General features: G+C 36.9%; 1 protein-coding gene across 2 annotated transcripts in view; it reads left to right on the top strand.

Annotated features, from left to right (window-relative positions):
• The window catches only part of LOC119793810 (ankyrin repeat and fibronectin type-III domain-containing protein 1), a 233,314-nt gene that overhangs the window by 7,037 nt on the left and 204,326 nt on the right, over positions 1–21,951 (top strand). For both annotated transcript variants that reach the window (XM_038301085.1, XM_038301084.1), the window contains exon 2: positions 3,454–3,551. In XM_038301085.1, coding sequence (XP_038157013.1) covers positions 3,535–3,551 — 17 coding nt within the window. In that variant the 5' untranslated portion in view covers positions 3,454–3,534. The remainder of the gene's footprint in view (positions 1–3,453; positions 3,552–21,951) is intronic.

Raw genomic sequence — 21,951 nt, 5'->3', positions numbered from 1 at the left:
TTCTTGCCAGATGTTCAGCCTGATTACCATGTTGGCTTGAGGGGGAGAGTGATATTGACAGCCCAAATACAGTCTATCCAGGTGCTGCAGTTCTGCAAAATGACCTCATAATTACACGATTTCTATAAATTAAATTCCTATTAGATTTTTTTCCCCCCTCAGGTGATAAATTGGTCAGTGCAGAGACTTTTAGTGTTGTTTTATAAATCTTTCTCAGTGTTTGAGGGTGTGTAATGTTCCAGAGCGGAGTTATCATCATATCAGATTAAATTCATCGCATCTTGAGTAAAGATGCATAAAAAGCCTTGACCTTCACAAAAATAAAATTGCATCTTACATAAGACAAGTTTAGTTTTACTCTGAAAAAGTGTAGAAACCTTCTACCACGAGTTTAAGTTTGTTTGTTTAGTGAGTCAAAAAAAAAAAAAAAGAACATCAACTGATTTTTTTTTTAAACCACCAGTGTAACACCCAGGGGTTTGTTATTAATATACTTTTTAAAAATGCATGAAATTTTGCAAAAAATTCCTGCTTTGCCAAGGTATGAATAACAAGAAACAGAATTCAATTTTTTAAAGAAAAACATAAAACACTACTACACACTAGAGAAATAAGGCAGATGTGTGTCGATCCATATTAGTGCTGCAAGAAAATAACTACTCTCCTAAAGTAGTACAGTATTACATTATTCAAAACGAGGTTAAACAAAGAAATCACCCTGCTGTACATTAAAGAAAGGTTAAACTCACTGTTAAAGCGCTACCACTAAAATTGGCATTGTTTCCTGATGCTTTGCAAATATGGCTGCCATATTTGGACATTTAACTCTAGGTTGCATTGAGACTGATGATATTATAAACAAGAATACCAACTTTAGGAATATTCACAGTTACATTTATGGTTAGTAAACCATGAAGTTCAACTTCTGGGCACATATGAGAAGCTATCAATTCAAAGCCCAACATTTTTTTTGCTTGGTTCTTAAAACGCATCCTTTTTAAACATTGTTTTATTCCCTGTAAAACTGTTTGAAAAAAGGTCAGAACGTGCATCACAGTGTCTCATGTCTGTTGGCGATGTTGCAAATGATGTCATTTGAATCTAAGTTTGAATCCCAAATCTGTTCAGTCCAAAATCATAGATCATATGAGCTACGGGATGCATTTCAAATGATCAAAGTAGGAACGTTTACAATGTTTGACTGACATTTTGTAGATGAGTAAAAGCAGATGAAATGTAAAAACCACAGTACATTGAGATAGGAGACAGCTGTTTTGTAGGGGTTTATTTTAAATGTCTAATGTTTTGAATATTTATTTGAATATTTTTTGAATATGAATATTTAGAAATGGCTGAACTTTAAATTTAGAGGTATGTGTAACAAAAAATTACAAATGCCTACTGTCTAATGTTAAGTTTGCTGTTAAATCTGTGAGGCTGTGGCCTTATCTACCAAAGACAGTTGAAACATTTTTAATGCTTGGCTTATGAACCCTTTAAATTGAAATCTGGAAGCCCCCACCAGAAAACTGAAAGCCAAACAAACAGAAAAAGATAATAATAATAAACCAAATCAAACTTCAATGTTTACCTCAAACCAAGTGGAGAAGACCAAAGACAGGACCCAGGACTCTGTATAATCTCACATGATTTTCTAAAGAGAAATTATTAAAGATTGTGCTCCCTGTATTCTCCAAGCTGATAAAATGATAGTGGAGTAGAACAGTTTCTCACTTTGACAAACAGAAATTGGATAATATATCTTTTAGTATTATTAGTAGCACAATACTTAGACTGAAATGTAAATGCAGGGATTTTGCTTTTGTCATAAAGATTTTGTCTGAAGATATTTCTCACATTTATATTAGGGGTTCTAATGTAAGGGTGGTGGGTTTTCATTTTCTTTATTTATTTTGATTCATTCACCTTTTAGGTAATACTTATTTCTCCTTATTAGGCATATTGGATCTAGTAAAATAAAGATACCTGCATTTTTAAAATTTATTAAAGAGGAATTTTCTAATGATACTGCCACCTGTGGCCAAAACACAGAACTGCAGCACTCTTCTCCTTGTACTTGTACTAGGGTTGGAACGGTTCACAAAATCCACGGTTCGGTTCACGGTTTCGTGGTCACGGTTTTCGGTTTGGTATATGTTGATTGTTAGCCTGACATGTAGGTCGTGTTGCTGTTAGCATAAACAAAACGTGTTGCACAATGCTTGCACACTATTTTTATCCACAACTTTCTTTCCGCCGTCATTGTAGGTCACTCTAAATGCAAAGTGGTCCCATACAGCAGACCTATAAAGTGCTGCTGGCGCATCTTCCAACTCCTGTTCTTTCCCACTCGCCATTCCCACACAATTCTCCACAACAAGTGATTTTTTCCTGCTACACCCGGCTACGCTACTTCGCTTCTTCTTCTTGTTTACTACTAGTGGTTGGCTTTGGTCGCAGTACCGCCACCTTCTGCTCTGGAGTGTAAACGCTTCGCCTATGAGAAAAAGGAGCAGCACATGATCCGAACGCAACACACGCGAATCGAACCGACACAGTCGAACCGGACGGTTTTCATAAACCGTTCCATCCCTAACTTGTACTTAGTTTTTCTTTGTTCTTTACTTTTTTCACCTGATGTTGAGTTGGCATTGGTGTCTAAGTTAAGCCGGTAGTCAGTCATTTCTGAGTATCCACAAAATATTTTATTAATATAAAACTTGGATTGCTTGCTAGGTTTGACCCATTTAACACGGACACGCTTAACGTCACAGAACAAAGCGGGAATTTTCCGACCCGCAGTAAATTCAAGAAAATAGGCTGCAGGTTTATAAATTCAACTGTGCTGAAGTACTGAGGTATCAATCTGCTCATCCAATGACATTTTAGCCGTAAAAGGTAACATAAAGAGGCTATTGTAAAGATATTTTTCTGTAAAGACTTTTAAAAAAGTTTATTTAAAAAATGAAATGTCACAATTATTCAACACCTCTAAAGAAAATTAATATTGTTATTCTATTGTAAAACATTATTTGGAGTTGTTGATTACATTAACTTCCTAGTTATCTACAAGGTCTTCTCGGTTGCTTCACATGTTTAAGTTAAGAATCTAATGCTATAAAATGGGACGAAACGAAAACAGAGAAACCAAGCCCAGTGTTGCTTTGCTCCAATCATAAATCACACTGTGAGGACATCTTTGAAACTCAACACCTCAAGATCTGAGGGGGCTTCAGAGGCCCTTAAAGAGGCTGAGAGCAGCTGACAAGTACAGAGTTCAAACAAAAGAATCATTGTACAGCTGTAATGTTACAAGAAAGATTAAAGACATTTCCAATTAAAAACAAATATTCTGGCAGATGGAAAACATTTAACCTTTATTCATAAATTCCTTCTGTTTTAATAGATTCTCAAGCTCATAGTATAGGATGATGTGTGTTTGTTTGTTTCCAGGCAAAGAAAAGGGGGTTTAGTTGACAGAAGCAAGATCTCCGACGCAAACCTGGGGAGCCTCTGGAGCCCCAGGGCGCTGGAATGGACCAACTCATAGAGTAAGAAAGAATCATTTACCAAGTGGTTGAAGCAGTGTGTAAACATGCTTTATTGTGTTTCCTAAATGAACTTCCTGTCGCTATTCTGAAGCTTCCTGGAATGTTGTTGCCCACGCTCCAGCTGTGCGCATGGCATCAGGACTGGACAAACATTTAGTTATATAGTAAATGCAAATAATGACCTCACATTGTCTTTTGGATACATGTACATTTATATTACAGAACATAAAATATGTTGTTTGGAGCTAATTCTGGACTTATAGTATGATAAAAGGTTTTCGCTCTCAACGATATAACAGTTTGACAACATTGAGTCAATTCAGGTTTTTATTTCTGTCATTTAGATAACTGCCTTGTTTCTTCAACCTTTTAAAGTATTTTGTTTTGACAAGATAATAAGTTAAGATTGCAGAGGAGTTTGTTTCTGTGCTGTTTTCTACAGCAAAGGGGAAGCCATTAACATCTATTTGTCAAACCACTGCACATTTAAGTATTCCTGTAAAGCTGTCATCAGTGCTCTGTTCCAGTTCAAATTTTAAAGATTGATTTCCAAGGTTTCATTCCTTGGAAATCATTTGCAACATTTCTGCTTCTTACTGAAGCCTGTAGCCCTTTAGTATCTGGAAGTTCTTTGTTAAACATGTCTGGATCACTAAGATTAGAAGTTTAATGTAAAGGCAATATAATAATTTTACAGTGGTGTTAGCATTCACAAACAGTTTCCTGTGTTCATTCCTGTTGTGTTGAGTGCTGTGGTGGCTAATAATTTGTATTGAGCAAATCTGAGCTAATGTACGACTTGGGGGTGTGTGTGCTTCTCCGTAGCTGGGAGACTTAATTCAGTGAGTTTGAGGGATGGCTTTTTCTCTAAGCAAGGAGCCTGAGAGTAGCATGGTAGATTTTGGTAGATGGGGAAAGGATTAATTGCTGCAGCTGGTTTGTGAAATGAATAACCTGAAACCTAAATATGATTTTAAACCAGGTGAGCATAAACCTTTTTCAGCTGAGGAATTCTTGGTAGATTGCATTTATAGAGATTCTTTAGCTTTTAGCTTAGTATAAATGTTTTGTGCAGTTTTTTCATAATTGATGCTCTGAGTAGGTTGTTCTTTATACAAATGAATGAATGTTTCTGAGTCTGTATATCTTTTTAGTCTATCTATTTTCTGATAATGAAATTCTTAACCTCTTACACCCTAAGGGGGTATAAATAAATTTCTGCCTGACAAAAACACACAAAGGTAAATAACTTATAGCCTCAAAGCTATTAGATTTAAGAAGAAACTTTTGGTACGTCTGTAAAGGTAAGATGTCATAGAATGGTTTTCTGGTGTCAGCACCATTGTAGCTTTGACCCTGCCTGGAATATTAGGGACAAAATACAAAATATTTTGCATTTTTTGAACCTCGCCAAAATTTTCTTTGAAATAAACATTGCAAAACACTACCAAAATATTATTTATAGCACAAAAAAGTAGTACAGACTTTCAAATCTAAATGTTGTGTAAAAATATACCAAATCTGGACTCAATCAGATGAATCATATTTATTTTAGAATGGTATTAGTGAGAAATTTCTTAGGCGGAGAGGCCATTTTGGCACATTTATCCATAAATGTCACCAAACTGTGCCAAATATGTTTTTTACATCAATACTGGGGGTTTGGTAAAATTACGAGGTCATGTAGCAGCTGGACCCGCCGGTGGGTCCATAGGGTTCAAGGGGTTAACAATTATTAAGACAATCAATTTCATTTGCAATATAATTGCAGCTTAAAAATGCAATTTCTGAATCGCAGAGGCACTCAATTTTTAGTCCTGTTAAATTCAACTGATAATAAGAGACCAACTGTCTCTCAGTAGTCCTTAGGGTGATGGTTACATGCTTAAATTAGGTTTGCTGCCACACAGACGGGAAGAGAGAGCAGCAGCTATATCCCTGTGACAATTGACTCTGGACAGAAGAGTATTCAAGGCCAGGAAAACAATAAAACCTCGGAGCCAAACATGTATATGCCTGTGGTTAAAGCAGAGGAAAAAATAAAATCCGTTACAATTTTGGTTTTTGGCAAAAAGGAACAGTCCAATCTCATTAATTTACTTTTACAAAATCCCTAGTACTGCTATAGCCTTCAACTGATTGTATAATTTTGCACACTTTTATTTTCTCTTCATAAACAGGAGCTAGTTATCCTGGTTATTGCATTAAACTGTGCACACCTTAAAGGTCTTTTAACTTCCACACAGAACTGAGCTAGAAAAACAACAATCAGAAAACTTCAGAAGTAAACAGAACGATGACTCAGAGGAAAATAAAGAACATGCTATCAAGAAGGTGTCTTTAAGCATTTAAATATGGTTGTCAGTTTGGATATAAAATTATGCATGAAATGAGCTGCATGCATCTAGAAACAAACTAGAACAAATTTTACTTTTGTAAATATTCCGGTGTTATTAAGGGAAAGGAAACTGATATATCTTATCCCACATACCTCTCTCTCTTATCTGCTTTTATTGTTTTTTTTTTTATATATCAACATGTTGCTTTTCTTCCAACATTTAGCAACTTCCTTTGCAATTGTAGTCCAGTAGCCCCCTCCCCCCACCACCAATGTCCGTGCTGTGTAGCTGGGCAGGGAATGATAAGAGCTATGGGAGTCCTGTCTTCCCTACTCTCCTCCAATCACTTTGGCACATCCTGCAGATAACTTTTACACAGTTGTAACTCTGGGCTGTCTGCACATACAGTAAAGTGTGTGTTTCCCTGTGTATCTAAGTGCGTGTGAATCACATACGTTCCTTGACATTTTATTACTCGCTTCTTTCAGTCAAAGCAGCATGTATAATTCATACCTGGGAATATGCCTAAAAAAAGGATCCGTGCCTACACGCTTTCCCTCCTACCTGCTACACCTCAAACCTGTCAAGTCAAAATATTCATCCAAAGTGCATCATAGCACCCCCCCTTCCCAGATGCATCGTATTGACTGTGACACGTTGGTGATCGGTGAATCATCCCCTCTGACTCCTCTTCCTCTCCCTTAATGATTAGCTGACGTCATAGACCTGTTGCTGCTCGGCGCCAAAATGTAGAGTGGCAGAAAGGGGCTCCTGACTTAGGCAACTTTCCTCCCGCCTGGGACCCATGACTCACTGATTAGTCACTGCAACAGTGAAAGGAGCTTTATAAATGCGTATGTGTGTGTGTAGGTAGGTGCACACATGCATATACATCTAGTGTTGGCCAACAAACTCTGGTGACATTTCCTTATAATGTGTGGGCAAGCAAAAAAGTGATGTGTTTGTGTTATTTGCAGCTATATAGCATCCGCTCACACACTTCAACCATGCACAAACACACTTTATTTGTGTGTTTGACAGAATAAATTTAGATAAAGTTCTTTTTTTAATAGAACTTGATAAAACAGCAGTAGTCATCGTCAGTCATTAGGTTCACTCCAATTACTGCTGATGTAATCCTGTTAAAGCCAAGCATGATGAAGGGGGGGTGTTTTAGTGCAGGAAAATTAGAGGCAGCCAATAGAGGGCGACAAAACCATTATATATTGACATACAGTTGTTTGTGCCTTTTTGATGGACTTTTCTGAAGCTTTTTTGATTTTTTTTTTCTCCTTTTTTATTTTGCTCTAAACTTCTATAAGGTAAATTTCTCTCTTATGTCTCCAAACCTGCAGAAAGAGATTCATTAGTTATTTCCCTGAATATACTCTTAAAGATTGTGCAGTTAAACAATACTATTTAACTCACAACAAACAGATACTTAAACTATTTTATTGTAATATTTCACTGTCATAGAATTTTCATCTGACATCAGGTTATGTGGGTTTTGATCTTATTTTATGTATCCAGGTTTCCTCAAATAAAATGTTGGTCTGGAGTAGTGCTAACATTAAAGCTGCAGGTCATTTTGTTCACTTGATCAGGTCATCATCCTGCGAAGGAGAAAATGTAGTAAATTATATGTAACTGGCGCAGCTGTCTTTGTAACTCAGGGCTGAGATCACTGTGACCCGGTTGGTGTTTGACCAGAGACATTACTGTGGGGAAAATGAAGTAGACAGGGCGGCCTTGTTTGTTATTTCTTATGCACAGCTGTATATCTGGATGAAATATAAATGTTAGAAATTATAATATAATATAATATCCCTTATATAGATATAAAATCTCTTCTTTTACACTGTTTTATCAGTTGAAAGATAAAATTGTGAGCAGAAGACGAAACTGCTCCCTCTGTTTAATTAGGAAAATTATTTGAAGTAGACTTCATTACTTATCAAGAGTTAATTTTCCATGCACATCTGTATGCAATTTGTTAAAATGAGTAAATGAAGCATTATTTGCAGGCTATGATATTATGTTAACGCAGCACTAGGTTAGTACTCTATTTGACTAAGTGGATGCACCCTTATAGCCTTGCATGCCAACACTCATTATTTTTATTTAGCAAATTATCTTCTACTGTTATTTATTAAAAGTATGAAACATTCTAAAATGACACATGCACAATTCAGCATTAAAAAATAGAAATCTTAATCTTAAAATAAAAAGCATATGTTGATCATAAATGGTGCAATAGTGCCAAAGAACCTAATGTCTCAATATATCTTTGTAAGCCTCCCTAATAATAATGCTAGATGCATTGTCCAGTCCAACATAACATAGAAGGTGGGTCATAAAAAAAAAGATGTTGACAGGGGGAAATATGAAGTCTCTCTAAGGTTTTCACTTGGATTGCTCAAACTATTGCAGATTCTTTTTCTTTATTTATCCTTTTAATTGGTATTTTTATTTTTGTATTTCATATTTCTCTTAAGCGAGAGACACTAATCATGTTTTAGTTATTCTATTTTATATTCTGTAAAAGGAAGGTGCACAAAGATCCGTAAACAATTCATACATTATATGCACTGATCAGTCACAGTTGTTCTCTCTTCTTTTTAATTCAAGCTCTGATCTTTGATGAAAAAAAAAACAGCTTCTTTTTTAACATTGACTATCATATCATAAAATGCCAATGCTGAGTTTTGATGATAACTTAGGATTTTGGTTCTTATGAAATAATAAGGCATTGTCCATTGCCATATTGTTGACTTATTTATTAATGGGACTGTAATTGTTGAACAGTTGCAATCTTCTCCTACACCATTTTCCTCTCCTTTTCAGCTGTAGCGCTGTTGCTTGTTCTTTCAGACAAATTCCCTATTTATATTTTTAATTTCTGCATTAAAAGCTTTAGTTCTGGGGGCGTGAATTGGCACAACCTGTTGCCTGTTGTCCTGGTGACTCGTCGACTTGAGGCTCCACTCATAATGCCTTTTCATACTTGTTACACACGTGCGTAACAAGTGTGACCCTACTCACAGTTCATTAAACTCTTCTCACCACCCGTTGTGAAACCTACAAATCAGAGTTTCCAACCTTAAAGGGATAGTTCGGTATTTTTGACATGAATCTCTATGGCATCCCCATCACCAGCGGCATCCCTCCGCGGCGGAAGGAGACATGGCTGTTGTTGGGCTCGCTGTCTGAATGACGGCGCGCACTGATACGAACAGAGAGAAAATAGGACCAATTGATAACGACGTGTGACTTTTTCCACTACAATCTTTTTGGGATGCAAAAATATCGCTCTTTTGAACACATAATGTTTTGGGAAGAGAAAAGTTTTATTTCGCTGTTCCTAAAAACCTGCCGGACTACTTTTGGCTTGACCAAAACTGGACGATAACTCTGCTCACAGGACGCTGCCAGGGGTAAGTCAGTGTGATTGCATGCCGCTGGTGATGGGGATGCCATACAGATTCATGTCAAAAATACCGAACTATCGCTTTAAGCTAGATCAATTCAGAGTTGAGGATTTTAGTCTGAGTTTGTTAAACCTGCTTATGAAACAGACCTGAGATGTAATCAGGTTGATTTGTGCCGACTTTTCCAGAACTTTGTTTTGAACATTTTACTATTTCTAGGGTTAACTCAATCTCTGCGGAAACCGTCATTTTCTTTACTACATAAATTATTTTAGTTTGTAAACATGTTACATCGTGAAAATAAACTGCATCAACATCTGTTACTTTCACTGTGCCATATTCTTCTCTGTGTTCTTATACATCCTCCATCAAAGCTTGTTTGGATCCAAAGACAAGAAGTAACTCCTCTTGGTTTTAATTTTAAGAAAAAACAAAACTAAAACCCCTCAAATATCTTGATTTCCTCAAATGTCTTTGTGTGTGAATGCTTTTACGCATTTACCATGTCAGATCACTGTAAACTGATTTTAATATCAGAAGTGAGAGTAATTTGTTAGACTGGACTACAACCAATCATACCACCCTGGAAACATATTCGTATCTGAGCAGGGCCTTAGAACAATCTGGGCAATTCTAGTTTAAAACAACAAATTAAGATTTGTAAAAGCAGTTTATACCAATTGTTAAGCATAGAATAGGATCTGTAATGAAATTGATTTCTGTTTTAAATGCCTAGGAAACGCCTGAGTTCATCATGAACTCTTTGACATTCCTTTAGGGTTTGAATAAATATCCTGTGACATCTGCAAGAAAAATGACGGAGTTGTCCTGCAGCATGATTAGAAATATATCTCCATGTCAGCACAAAACTAGTTGACCAGGTACAAATTAACCTTCTTTCATGATGATCTCAGTCCCTTAAATGAAGTACTACAGTCAAACCTGTGGGGTGAGGTGAGCAGAGCAGAGCATTAAATAGGACCCTGGGCTCTTGGTGCCTTAGATGCATCCTGCTCTTTGTATATTCAGCCTTTTAAAGTCTTATTTGGAAGTACTAAAGAGTGTATATTCAGTGTGAGATTATGAATGTGTAATAACACAAACATTTGTTTATGTTTAAAGTTTGACATAACCTAAAATGCATAACTCGGTATCAAAAGAAATGTTTAAAAATACCACATGGGCTGTTCTAGACAGCTGCCAAAAGTGGCCAGAGCCCCTTTAGATCTGGGCTTGGCAGCTGTTATGGCCCCCCTATTTAAGACATAATATTAAATTTATTTTTGATAAATTATTAATGACATGTGCTAGCACAGAAAATCGAAATGATTATGTAAATTTTTTTATCCTTACAGTTATATATTGAGGATGATTAAAATTCAAGTTGTTGCATTTTTGGCTTCAGGAATACTGAGATATGATAACAGTTTTTCATTTTCTTTATCTGCAGTAAATAGCTCTATGATTCCCCTAATATTTTAAACAATGGCCTGTTGCATTCTTTTATTCAAATGACCCCATTTAAAAAACAAAAAATAAACAAAACACTACAATGGCCTTATTGGTTAATTTGGTCTAGAACCGCCACTGGTGCCAAGAGACACAGAGTTGTCAGCCAAATAGTCTAACCACTTAAATAAAATACTTTACTGACTAAAAAAAATTAAATGTTCACCTGAAAAACACTATGGATGAATGCTTGCATGTTTTATATTTCAACTTCTGACTCTCCAAGCAGTTGGTTCTTAGTGAATTATTTAATGGTACTTTAGATTTGTACAAGGAAGGCAGAATATCCCATAGACAACATTTTAAATCTTAGTAGTACCGTAGTTGTAACAGTCGTCGTAGTGGAAATAGGAAAAAAAGATGTAGAATATGTGGTTCCGCAAGCAGAGAAATTGAACACCATTATCTTTAAGATTACTTCACTCCAATCTCTCAGTATTAGGGTAAATAGGAACACACTATTATGCACAAATTCAGAGCTGTTACATAGACATGTACCAACTTTGCAGTGTTAACAAATGGGAATATTCAACAACAGAAGCCACAATTAAACCTATAGGGGGCAGCACAAGCTTTCAATCTATTTATTTAACATTTCATTTTGAAAAAGAAGTCAGACTAGTTATGAAAACTTGAACTTGGCAACTTTTAACATTTGCTTATCCTTCATTCATGAATTTGCACAGTTTTTTTCATGCGAATATGATCTGCATATCGATGAAGGCACATAGCTGAAGTGCAAATGCAAATCACTTTGCTCCTTTTTTGAAGAACTACTTTATAAATCAGGCACTTAAACTGGCTGCAGCAGTATGATGTAATGTTATCTAATTTACTTTTTAATGTGTTTTACTGCTTAAGACTTAGTTTTTTACTTGGTAAAGGACACAATATTTTCACAATAAAATTAAACTTTATAGCTTAGCTGAAGGTCTGTGTCTTTTATGATGCTTAGCAGCATGAACCTCTGTGTCATTTCTTGCTGGGTGAATAAAAATGATAAACTTTTCAAAGTTAGCATTCAGGTTTTACTGCAGGCCTAAGTCAAGATTATACAACCCGTCTTTCACCTCTTCCTGTGGGTCCATATGCACTAAACCCGCATTCTCAATTTTGCTCCAAAGCTGCTCTAAAATGAGCTGTATCCCCATTTTAGTCCTGTTTCTGGTAAGCTCAACTTTTCAGATAATGAACCAAACACATCTACAGTCCTTTATTAAACTGTCATTCTGGACTCCTCCAGAATGGAAAAATAACTGCTGTGAAGACATGGTACCACATTTCACCATTTCACCATTTTTTTGTCTTTTTGTTTTTCACTTGACATATCAGTGTCAGGGTTGGTGGATGTTGTTGTGGACCCAAATGGAGAGTAAATGAGAGAGAGATAGTTTTCACAGTTTTAATAGTGAGGTAGATGATACGAAAACATTTATCAAGAAATAACTGGTGGGGAACTAGGAATAAAAAAACTAGAAAAGCTCAGGAGAAACACACACGAATAAATTAAGAGAATCCAGCACTGAGGAACTGCAGAGGGGGTTTAGATATGGAAGACGAACAAGGATTGGAGTAATCAGTTAATTGGGAGCAGGTGTGGACAGAAGAAGCTAAGGGGAGCAAAGGGGAAAGGAAATGGGCACTAGGGGGCAACAAAGAGTAACCAGGGAAAACAGGGTTTAACTGTAACGATAAACTTATTTAATTGAGGCTAAAGGTGAATAAAACCAATGACTACAAAATATGGATTAACTAAGGAAAAAACCAGAGGGACAAGAGGAGGGACTGAAGATAACTGAAGCCATGGAAAACATAACCTAAGAATACAAGAATGAATAATTAACTAAAACTAGACCAAAGAATAAACAACAGCAAAAATGCTGAAACGATATTACAAGGCAGAGGAAAACTAAGAATTCAAAATGATATAAATCTTTACAGAATAACAAAATTAAGCATAACTGAGAACCCAAAACGAAAACTTGCATGGAACCAAAAAGTCCAGAATAGTAGATCATGACAATCAGTTCAGGTGGAGTAATTTCTGGAATACAACAGAACAAAATCTGATTGTTTTTAGAATGTGAAAACTAATACAATCTTGCAGCTTAATACATCTTAATACAGGGGTTGGTGTCAGCCAGTAGATAAAGAGCTTTCACCAGAAAGAACAGCTTGGAGAAGCGATACCAAGATTTGATCCGGAAATAGAAAATGACCGGATGATTAAACATGTTAGTTTTATAGCAAATAAAAAATAAAGAAAATCAGGAAAGTATTCATGCCAGATATCTTGCAAATCAGAATGATGTGCTCACATTGGGTCTATATACTGATGTACCTGCATCACATTTTTGAAGGGGGTCATAACAGTGACATAAGTTTAGCAGTCTAAAATGTTTGTGACATCCTTTTCACATTACAAATCCATGTATATGTATGTAAAAATAACACTTTGAAATTAACAGTTGGAGATATATTGGTTAAAATTCCCCTTAATAGAAAAAAAGCACTTCCAGATGATCGTGTTTCTCCTTTATGCACAAAAAGGGAACCTTTGCACATAAACTGACTGCAGTTACAGTCGATAACAACATAGACAGCAGTGAGGAATTTGATGTTTCCACAGATACAATTCAGTGACCGTCTCAGAGTGACAGAGCAGAAGAACGTCAGCTGTCATCAGATAGCAGAGCACACCTTTAGGGCACTGCTCTGTATGTGTTGGAACTGCTAGAAGAGCAGAAAGCGCCACACAGTGGTAAAAATGGAAGACACAGGTAAAGCAAAGGAGCGGAGAGGAGTAGGAGCTGATGATTTTAAGACCTGAAGACATCTAATCATTTGCATCATTTACATCATTTATATCTAATCATATACATTTCAGTCTCATAATGTGGTTTTATTATTTAGTTTAATAATGAAACACATAAAAGGTGGGGCTGTGCACCGTTAAAACTGTGTTACAGAACAGTTTCTACCTTTTTAAAATAGAAATCTTAATCATCTATCTATCCATCTATCTATCTTTTACATTCTATGTTCATATCATGTAATAGCATTAATCAGTAAAACCCAGGGGCGTTTCCTGGACCTGGGTACATTTTTATTGAAGCCTTTTTTTAACATTCTGGCACCTTGAGGAAACATTGTCAGTTCTCAGGAAAAAATTATTTGTAGAAACATTTTCAGTTCTCAGCTATCGGTAATAATACTTTCAGTTCGTAGGAAAAACGTTGTCTGTTCTTAAGAAAGAACAACAGACACCATTTTGACATTGGTTTTTAGGCTAAATCTGGTCGGTCCATCATAGTCTTAATTCAATAAAAAGATTGTTGTTAAAAATTGGGCCTTGTTTTGTCAGTCTTATTTTGTCCCACTTTAGTCCAATAATAGATGTTGAAATACGTTGCAAACCCAGTTATTTTTAATGTCTTTTCAGCGATCTGAAAATAACGTCTTTTTACGTTTCACTTTTCAACAAAATGTAGACGTTGTTTGGAAGTAAATCATGTTGTCTTTTCAATGTCGTTTCCATAAATTTTTGCTCGGTCGGTCAGCTCTCACTCCCGAAGCTGTAAAGGCTGAGAAAGTAGGTCCCAGAATTCAGGCAAGACAGACAGTGGAGTACTTAAAGCATTTTATTAAACCAACAACGGAACGGATCTGCATTGGTGGCAGCAGCGGCTAGTACGTCTGAGGCAGGAACGTCTATCGGAGAGAAATACAGGTTTGTGACTACGATAATCTGACGGAGGATGATTATGAATGCTTGAGTCACTAACCTGGTTTAAGAGTTCGGTCCCAGTCCGGGCCCAGAGAACGAGCATGATTCCAGCCGACAAGACGCTTTGAATGCTGCTAGAGAGTTCCAGAGGAGGAAGCCTAGAAGGCTGCAGAACTGACAGGTGATCAGACCCAAGCAGACGAAGGAAGGCATAATCCACAGAGCAAAGTCAAAGAGGGAGATCCGGATTGAGTCCACAGAAGAATCCAACAGGAGTCCGAAGACAGGTCAGGCAAACAGATCATACAGGGGCAGGCAGGCTTATTAGTAACGCTCAAAAGCTCTCTACACCAAAGAGCAAAGCATAATCTGGCACTGATGGCTGATGGACCAAGGAGTTTAAATAGGAGCAGGTGGACCAGATGAGCAGTGATGAGAAAACAGGGCAGAGCTGGACTGGTGAATGAAATGAAATCAGTGCCATCAGCGCCAAAATCATGACACAAAAACAGACGTCATTTAGACGTTTTAAGGCTAAATCAGGTCAATCCATCATAGTCTTGAAAACGTTGGAAAGACGTTGAAAATGGGTTTTCAATTTCTTTTTAAAAAATTATGGCTTTTCAACAAAATGTAGAGGCTTAATGTGTAGGCTTTTTACAACAAAATGTAGACGTTTCGACATAAATCATGTCGTCTTTTCGATGTCTTTTCAACCAATTTTTGCTCGGTGGGCAGGTATTAAAAAAAAAAAAAAAAGTTGTCAGTTCTTATATATCAACAAACCTTGGAGCTCTTTTTTTAAATAATGAAACAAGTCATACCCTACTGGGCAGATGTTTTAGTTTAACAAAGCTACGTTATCAGTATTCCTGCAACCAGCAGCAATTTGCTGTTTTTCCATAATAACTGTTTTTGCGTAAACTGTTGTCTACCTGAATTGTTTATAAATTATGTTAGTACAAAGAATGACCCCATATTCTGGTGAAGATTCTCAGTCATCCAGGTCATAGTCATTCTAAGCCAAAACAAGGCTTTGTTTTTGGTCCACCCTATAAAGCCTTGAACACTTTATAGGGTGGATTTGAAAAAGTCCAGTGGACTCTTTTTTTTTTTTTTTTTTTTTGTGTACTTTTTTGGAATGACCCAGTACTTTGGGTCACTTCTGGTCGGCTTTTGACAGTCAAATTTTGATAACGATCTATGCCTATTTTGGGATATTTAGTCAGAGTTGGGTCCGTGTGAAAGCAATATGGCACTCTAATGCGTTCCAAATTATTGCAGCCTAAAGAGGTGGTCTCTATTCATCTCCAGATGAACTCTGGTGCTCAATAGTTGATGTCTAAAAACAACAGTACGCAACTTCCAGGAGAACTTAACCTCTTACACCCTAAGGGGGTATAAATAAATTTCTGCCTGACAAAAACACACAAAAGTAAATAACTTATAGCCTCAAAGCTATTAGATTTAAGAAGAAACTTTTGGTACGTCTGTAAAGGTAAGATGTCATAGAATGGTTTTCTGGTGTCAGCACCATTGTAGCTTTGACCCTGCCTGGAATATTAGGGACAAAATACAAAATATTTTGCATTTTTTGAACCTCGCCAAAATTTTCTTTGAAATAAACATTGCAAAACACTACCAAAATATTATTTATAGCACAAAAAAGTAGTACAGACTTTCAAATCTAAATGTTGTGTAAAAATATACCAAATTTGGACTCAATCAGATGAATCATATTTATTTTAGAATGGTATTAGTGAGAAATTTCTTAGGCGGAGAGGCCATTTTGGCACATTTATCCATAAATGTCACCAAACTGTGCCAAATATGTTTTTTACATCAATACTGGGGGTTTGGTAAAATTACGAGGTCATGTAGCAGCTGGACCCGCCGGTGGGTCCGTAGGGTTCAAGGGGTTAACAACTTTGAGCTTAAAGGGTTCCCATATTCACCTTAGCGGTGCATTATACGGTTGGCTGGAAATCTGGTCAGAAGGTTTTTTAATGAAGCAATTGCCCAGCACACAGAGAAACATCAACATATAGGCTGGACAGTGCCGCATAAAAAGGGAAAAGTGAAAGCCCTCCCCTAGCTCCTCACCTTAAAAACACAAAGTTTTTACATGATTATACATAACGGTCAAAGATTACCTTGTTGGTCATCGGTATCTGCGCCAGATGAGGATCTCATGGTGCATGTTAAGGAACAGTAATTTGCGGCTTCTCCTTGATCAGGCAGAATTTCCATTTAGTGTCTCCAGTGCATTAGCAAATTAAGACTTCATTTTCACATTTTTGCTGGTAGTTGTACATCCAAACCATACAGAAAAAAAAGGCAAGAGCTGCTGATAACCAACGTACCTCAGTCTCCATTATGAAAGTTTTATTCGTTTATCTGTTATTTTTTATGGAATTTAACAGGTTGTTGTAGAGACATGAGGCTCTCCAAGTACTGTGGCGTTTGGTTCTTGGTGACAAAAAGCTAATGTGAAAGCAACCGTACTAGCTGAGTATTGAAACGATGTATGATTTTAACATTCCAGGCCTCATTACAGTCCACACTACACGTGTGAAAACAAACTAAAATAACAAAGAAGTTTGCATTATTTATACGCTTTGTTCCGTTTTTTTGTTCATTTGATGGAAAAGCGTGTCTTAGACACTTCAAGGCTAAATATATATAGTTTATATGCAAAGAAATTTTATTTTCAGTTTAGTTTCTCTTTGAATAAAGGTGAGAAAAAATGTCAAAAGGTTGTCTGCTAATCTAAAATGTAAAATATGTGAATAATGAACCTTAAACCGAAAGCTTTTTTCTGGAGTGTAAGGAACCAGTTAAGAGTTATTTGGATAATTAGTCATATTGGGTTTTTTGGATAATAAATAGAAGCAAAAGTTAATTGTTTATCACAAACCAAACTAGGTCAGTAGAGCAGTTCCTGTTTGTGTCAGATAAGTAGGCAGATAAGAAATCTACATCTTTGGAGGAGGATTTATTTATTTGGTCTTACCGTAATCATCATTGTGATGAACTGGGTAATTAAATATTTTTCATTGTTTGATAGGAAGTAACCAGTCTAACTTGGACATTGAAAGCTGAGGTGCCAGGGCTGCACAAACAAGCCTCTACCTATAAACTTGGCCTTGATGGTACTGAAGGTCATGTACATTTCTTTTAAAGATATTTAATCGGGGGCTCATCTCTAGATCTCTGTTTCATGATTACACGCATCAAGAGGTAAAAGCTTATAACAGCACCCTCTTATCCTCCAAACACTCTGAAATGAATATGTGACAATGACAAAGTAGATGTTGTCCATAAAAACAAACCAGAAAAAAAACAAAAAAACTGTTGTTTTCCTAAATTGCAGATGTAAGATTTGTTCCGGCAGCGACCCCGGCCTCAGCTCAGCAGGCTTGTTTTTGCTGTTGCTGTGATACTTATCTGTTATATCTCAGACACAGCTGAGCTTTGCCTGTTTGGTTGAGCTCCTCACTCTGCTGCCATTCGGAGGGGAAGTCTGCTGCATGGGTTTGGATTAAAAAGAGATTGTTGCATCATTTTCTGCTGCGCCTTTTTGCACCATTGCTTTCCCCTGTGAGTGACTCTGAGGCTGTCGACAACATAACTGCAGCGTCTCATCTTTGTGTTTACCAGGAGTGTATGAGTACAATGACACTGATTGAAAACATCAAAGTATCATTTTTTGATGAGTCATATTCCAAACAAAAATAATAAGTGTTTTGAAGTTCTTTTGATTTTAGTTATAGAACAATTAAACCTGTTACTGCTAAAATAATGTAACATATTGATTCTTCATTTGCAGAAAAGCTGGTCTCAGAGGAATGTTCTAGAGCCACTTTAAACATTTAGAACTGGATTAATCACAGCTTTATATATATATATTATTTAAGGTTGTTTGTTTTTAAATTACTTCCAATTACAGTAGCAGCCATTCAAAATGGCCCTTCCCAGTAAAAAGCCAGCCACATGGCAGCCAAATAGCAGCAAACTCCCCTCCAACTTACAGTCACTGGCTTTCTCATGGGCGTGCATATATATATATATATATATATATATATATATATATATATATATATATATACATACACATACACTCACCGGCCACTTTATTAGGTACACCTGTCCAACTGCTTGTTAACACTTAATTTCTAAGCAGCCAATCACATGGCGGCAACTCAGTGCATTTAGGCATGTAGACATGGTCAAGACAATCTCCTGCAGTTCAAACCGAGCATCAGTATGGGGAAGAAAGGTGATTTGAGTGACTTTGAACGTGGCATGATTGTTGGTGCCAGAAGGGCTGGTCTGAGTATTTCAGAAACTGCTGATCTACTGGGATTTTCACGCACAACCATCTCTAGGGTTTACAGAGAATGGTCCGAAAAAGAAAAAACATCCAGTGAGCGGCAGTTCTGTGGGCGGAAATGCCTTGCTGATGCCAGAGGTCAGAGGAGAATGGCCAGACTGGTTCAAGCTGATAGAAGGTCAACAGTGACTCAAATAACCACCCGATACAACCAAGGTGGGCAGAAGAGCATCTCTGAACGCACAGTACGTCGAACTTTGAGGCAGATGGGCTACAGCAGCAGAAGACCACACCGGGTGCCACTCCTTTCAGCTAAGAACAGGAAACTGAGGCTACAATTTGCACAAGCTCATCGAAATTGGACAATAGAAGATTGGAAAAACGTTGCCTGGTCTGATGAGTCTCGATTTCTGCTGTGACATTCGGATGGTAGGGTCAGAATTTGGCGTCTACAACATGTAAGCATGGATCCATCCTGCCTTGTATCAACGGTTCAGGCTGGTGGTGGTGGTGTCATGGTGTGATGAATATTTTCTTGGCACTCTTTGGGCCCCTTGGTACCAATTGAGCATCGTTGCAACGCCACAGCCTACCTGAGTATTGTTGCTGACCATGTCCATCCCTTTATGACCACAATGTACCCAACTTCTGATGGCTACTTTCAGCAGGATAATGCGCCATGTCATAAAGCTGGAATCATCTCAGACTGGTTTCTTGAACATGACAATGAGTTCACTCTACTCAAATGGCCTCCACAGTCACCAGATCTCAATCCAATAGAGCATCTTTGGGATGTGGTGGAACGGGTGATTCGCATCATGGATGTGCAGCCGACAAATCTGCAGCAACTGTGTGATGCCATCATGTCAATATGGACCAAACTCCCTAAGGAATGCTTCCAGCACCTTGTTGAATCTATGCCACGAAGAATTGAGGCAGTTCTGAAGGCAAAAGGGTCCAACCCGTTACTAGCATGGGGTACCTAATAAAGTGTGTATATATATATATATATATATATATATATATATATATATATATATATATATATATATATATATATATTTTTTTTTTTACACTGTCCTGTCTGGCGATGTGACAATAAGAATAATTGTTTTGATGCCAAAAAGATATATAAGTATATAAATACCTTTATTATAATTCATGCAGGGAGTATTACAGATTTTATGGACACTGCAATGTAAGTAATACAGGAAAGGAAAAACAGAAAAAAAAGGAGAAAAGATGAAAGAAAGAGGAGATAAAAGGGAGACAATGATAAAGCCTCAGTCTGCTTCATCACCTACAAAGAGATGTAAAAAGAACAGCACAACCAACAGATAGATAGTATAAGAGATGCAATAAAGTCGCACTTGATACTATCGCTGAAGTATAAGTGGTATTATTTAATCTGATATGTTTTTTTTTAATTTATTTATTCCTTTATTTGACCAGGATAAGTCCCATTGAGATTAACAATCTCTTTTTCAGGGGAGTCCTGGCCAAGACAGTTATGTTAACATACCATGCACGTTCTTAGTTTGTTGTTTATGTGTCATGTAACGTTAGCATACCGTACAATTATTTAGCCTATTGTTACAGTAGTTTATATTTTTTATGTATTTCTTGAGTATTTTCTCTTTGCTGTATTTTTTATTCTTTTAGTGATGTTCTTGGTTTTTGTAAATGTCTTGTGTTGGATTTTATGTACCAGCTGCTGATCTGTGTGCCCACTGATGTAAGTAGCATCTGCTGAAGGTTGTATTTTTAGTCCAAGTGACACCAATCGGGTTTTCTTATTCTGATAACCTTTGGAGAAGCACTCATGTCACATTATAAATTCTATTCCAACAAAAAAAAAAACAACGCAGAGCAACGGCAGCCTAATCACTTTTCAGATAACCAAGACAATGAGAAACGACACTCGACACTGAACCGCCGCATAATGAATCACGGAGGGTCAGATAGACATGGACACAAACAGTCGCAGTGGTCTGTGTCCATAAAAACAGGGTAAGGGGGTCTGACGATGTTCAAAACAAAGACAGCAGTGGATGGATTTTGTCGCTGCATGAGTGTGACTCATTTAAATGAGACAAACAGAGAGCAAGAAAAATAAGATCGATCCAGTTTGTTTTAGGAAAAAGGATTATGGTTGCTGGAGGAACTGTTTTCTCATAATGGGGAAATAAATTTGGCACAAAGTAGCTCATGAATCCAGGATTTTACAGAGAGCAGTCAAGAGTCTTGGCAGGATTAATATTCTGAGATGCAGTGAAGAGAGTATTAAGCTTAGCAGTAAGTGTGTGTTATCTGTGTGTCATTTTTTCCCCATAAACTACGACATTCATCTTTTTTGCATATTCTTAACCTTAGGATTTTTGTTTCACATCACATAATGTTGCAACGATAGAATGTTCTCATAATTTCATGAAAATTGTTCTTTTTATTCCCCCTTGAGTCAATACATACTAAAAACACTTAACTGCTAATACGGCTGCAGATAATTCTGCGATTTAAGCAGCTTTTTTAATCTAGAAATGAAAAGATTTGCCCACTCCTCTTTGCAAGATATTTAATTCCAGGTCAGATCAGATAGAGAACATCAATAATTTTAATATTTTGGTGCATATTTTCATTTGGTTTTAAACCGAAAGTTTGACTAGGCCATTTTAACACATGATTATGCTAGGTTCTAAACGTCAAAGTAGCTCTGGTTTGTGTACTAAAAAAGATCTCCTCCACAATTTCATTCTTTTAACAGATTTTCCTCAAGTATTGCCTGTATTTAACTCTCAAATCAAGCCAGAGTCTGGGTTACCTGCCAAATAAAAGCAGCCATACCGAATGATGTTTCCACTACAATTTTTATTCATGGTGTGTTGTGTTTTGGATGATGACCAGACCTGTTCATTACTTGCTAACAAGCCAAAGAGGTCATTCAGCCTTTTCATTCTGGTTTGTTGGAGCAGGGGTACATATAAGTTGCCAAACAGAGGTACCTGGGTTCTTGAGTTGCTGAGCTTTCAGTGTAGTAAATCCCCCCCCCCCTCGTACACTTTGGACC

Source organism: Cyprinodon tularosa, unplaced genomic scaffold, assembly GCF_016077235.1.
Source record: "Cyprinodon tularosa strain WSP-4 unplaced genomic scaffold, ASM1607723v1 ctg46, whole genome shotgun sequence".
Lineage (NCBI taxonomy): Eukaryota > Metazoa > Chordata > Actinopteri > Cyprinodontiformes > Cyprinodontidae > Cyprinodon > Cyprinodon tularosa.
The sequence above is the reverse complement of the archived record's forward strand: the minus strand, read 5'-3'. Positions and strand labels throughout refer to the sequence as shown.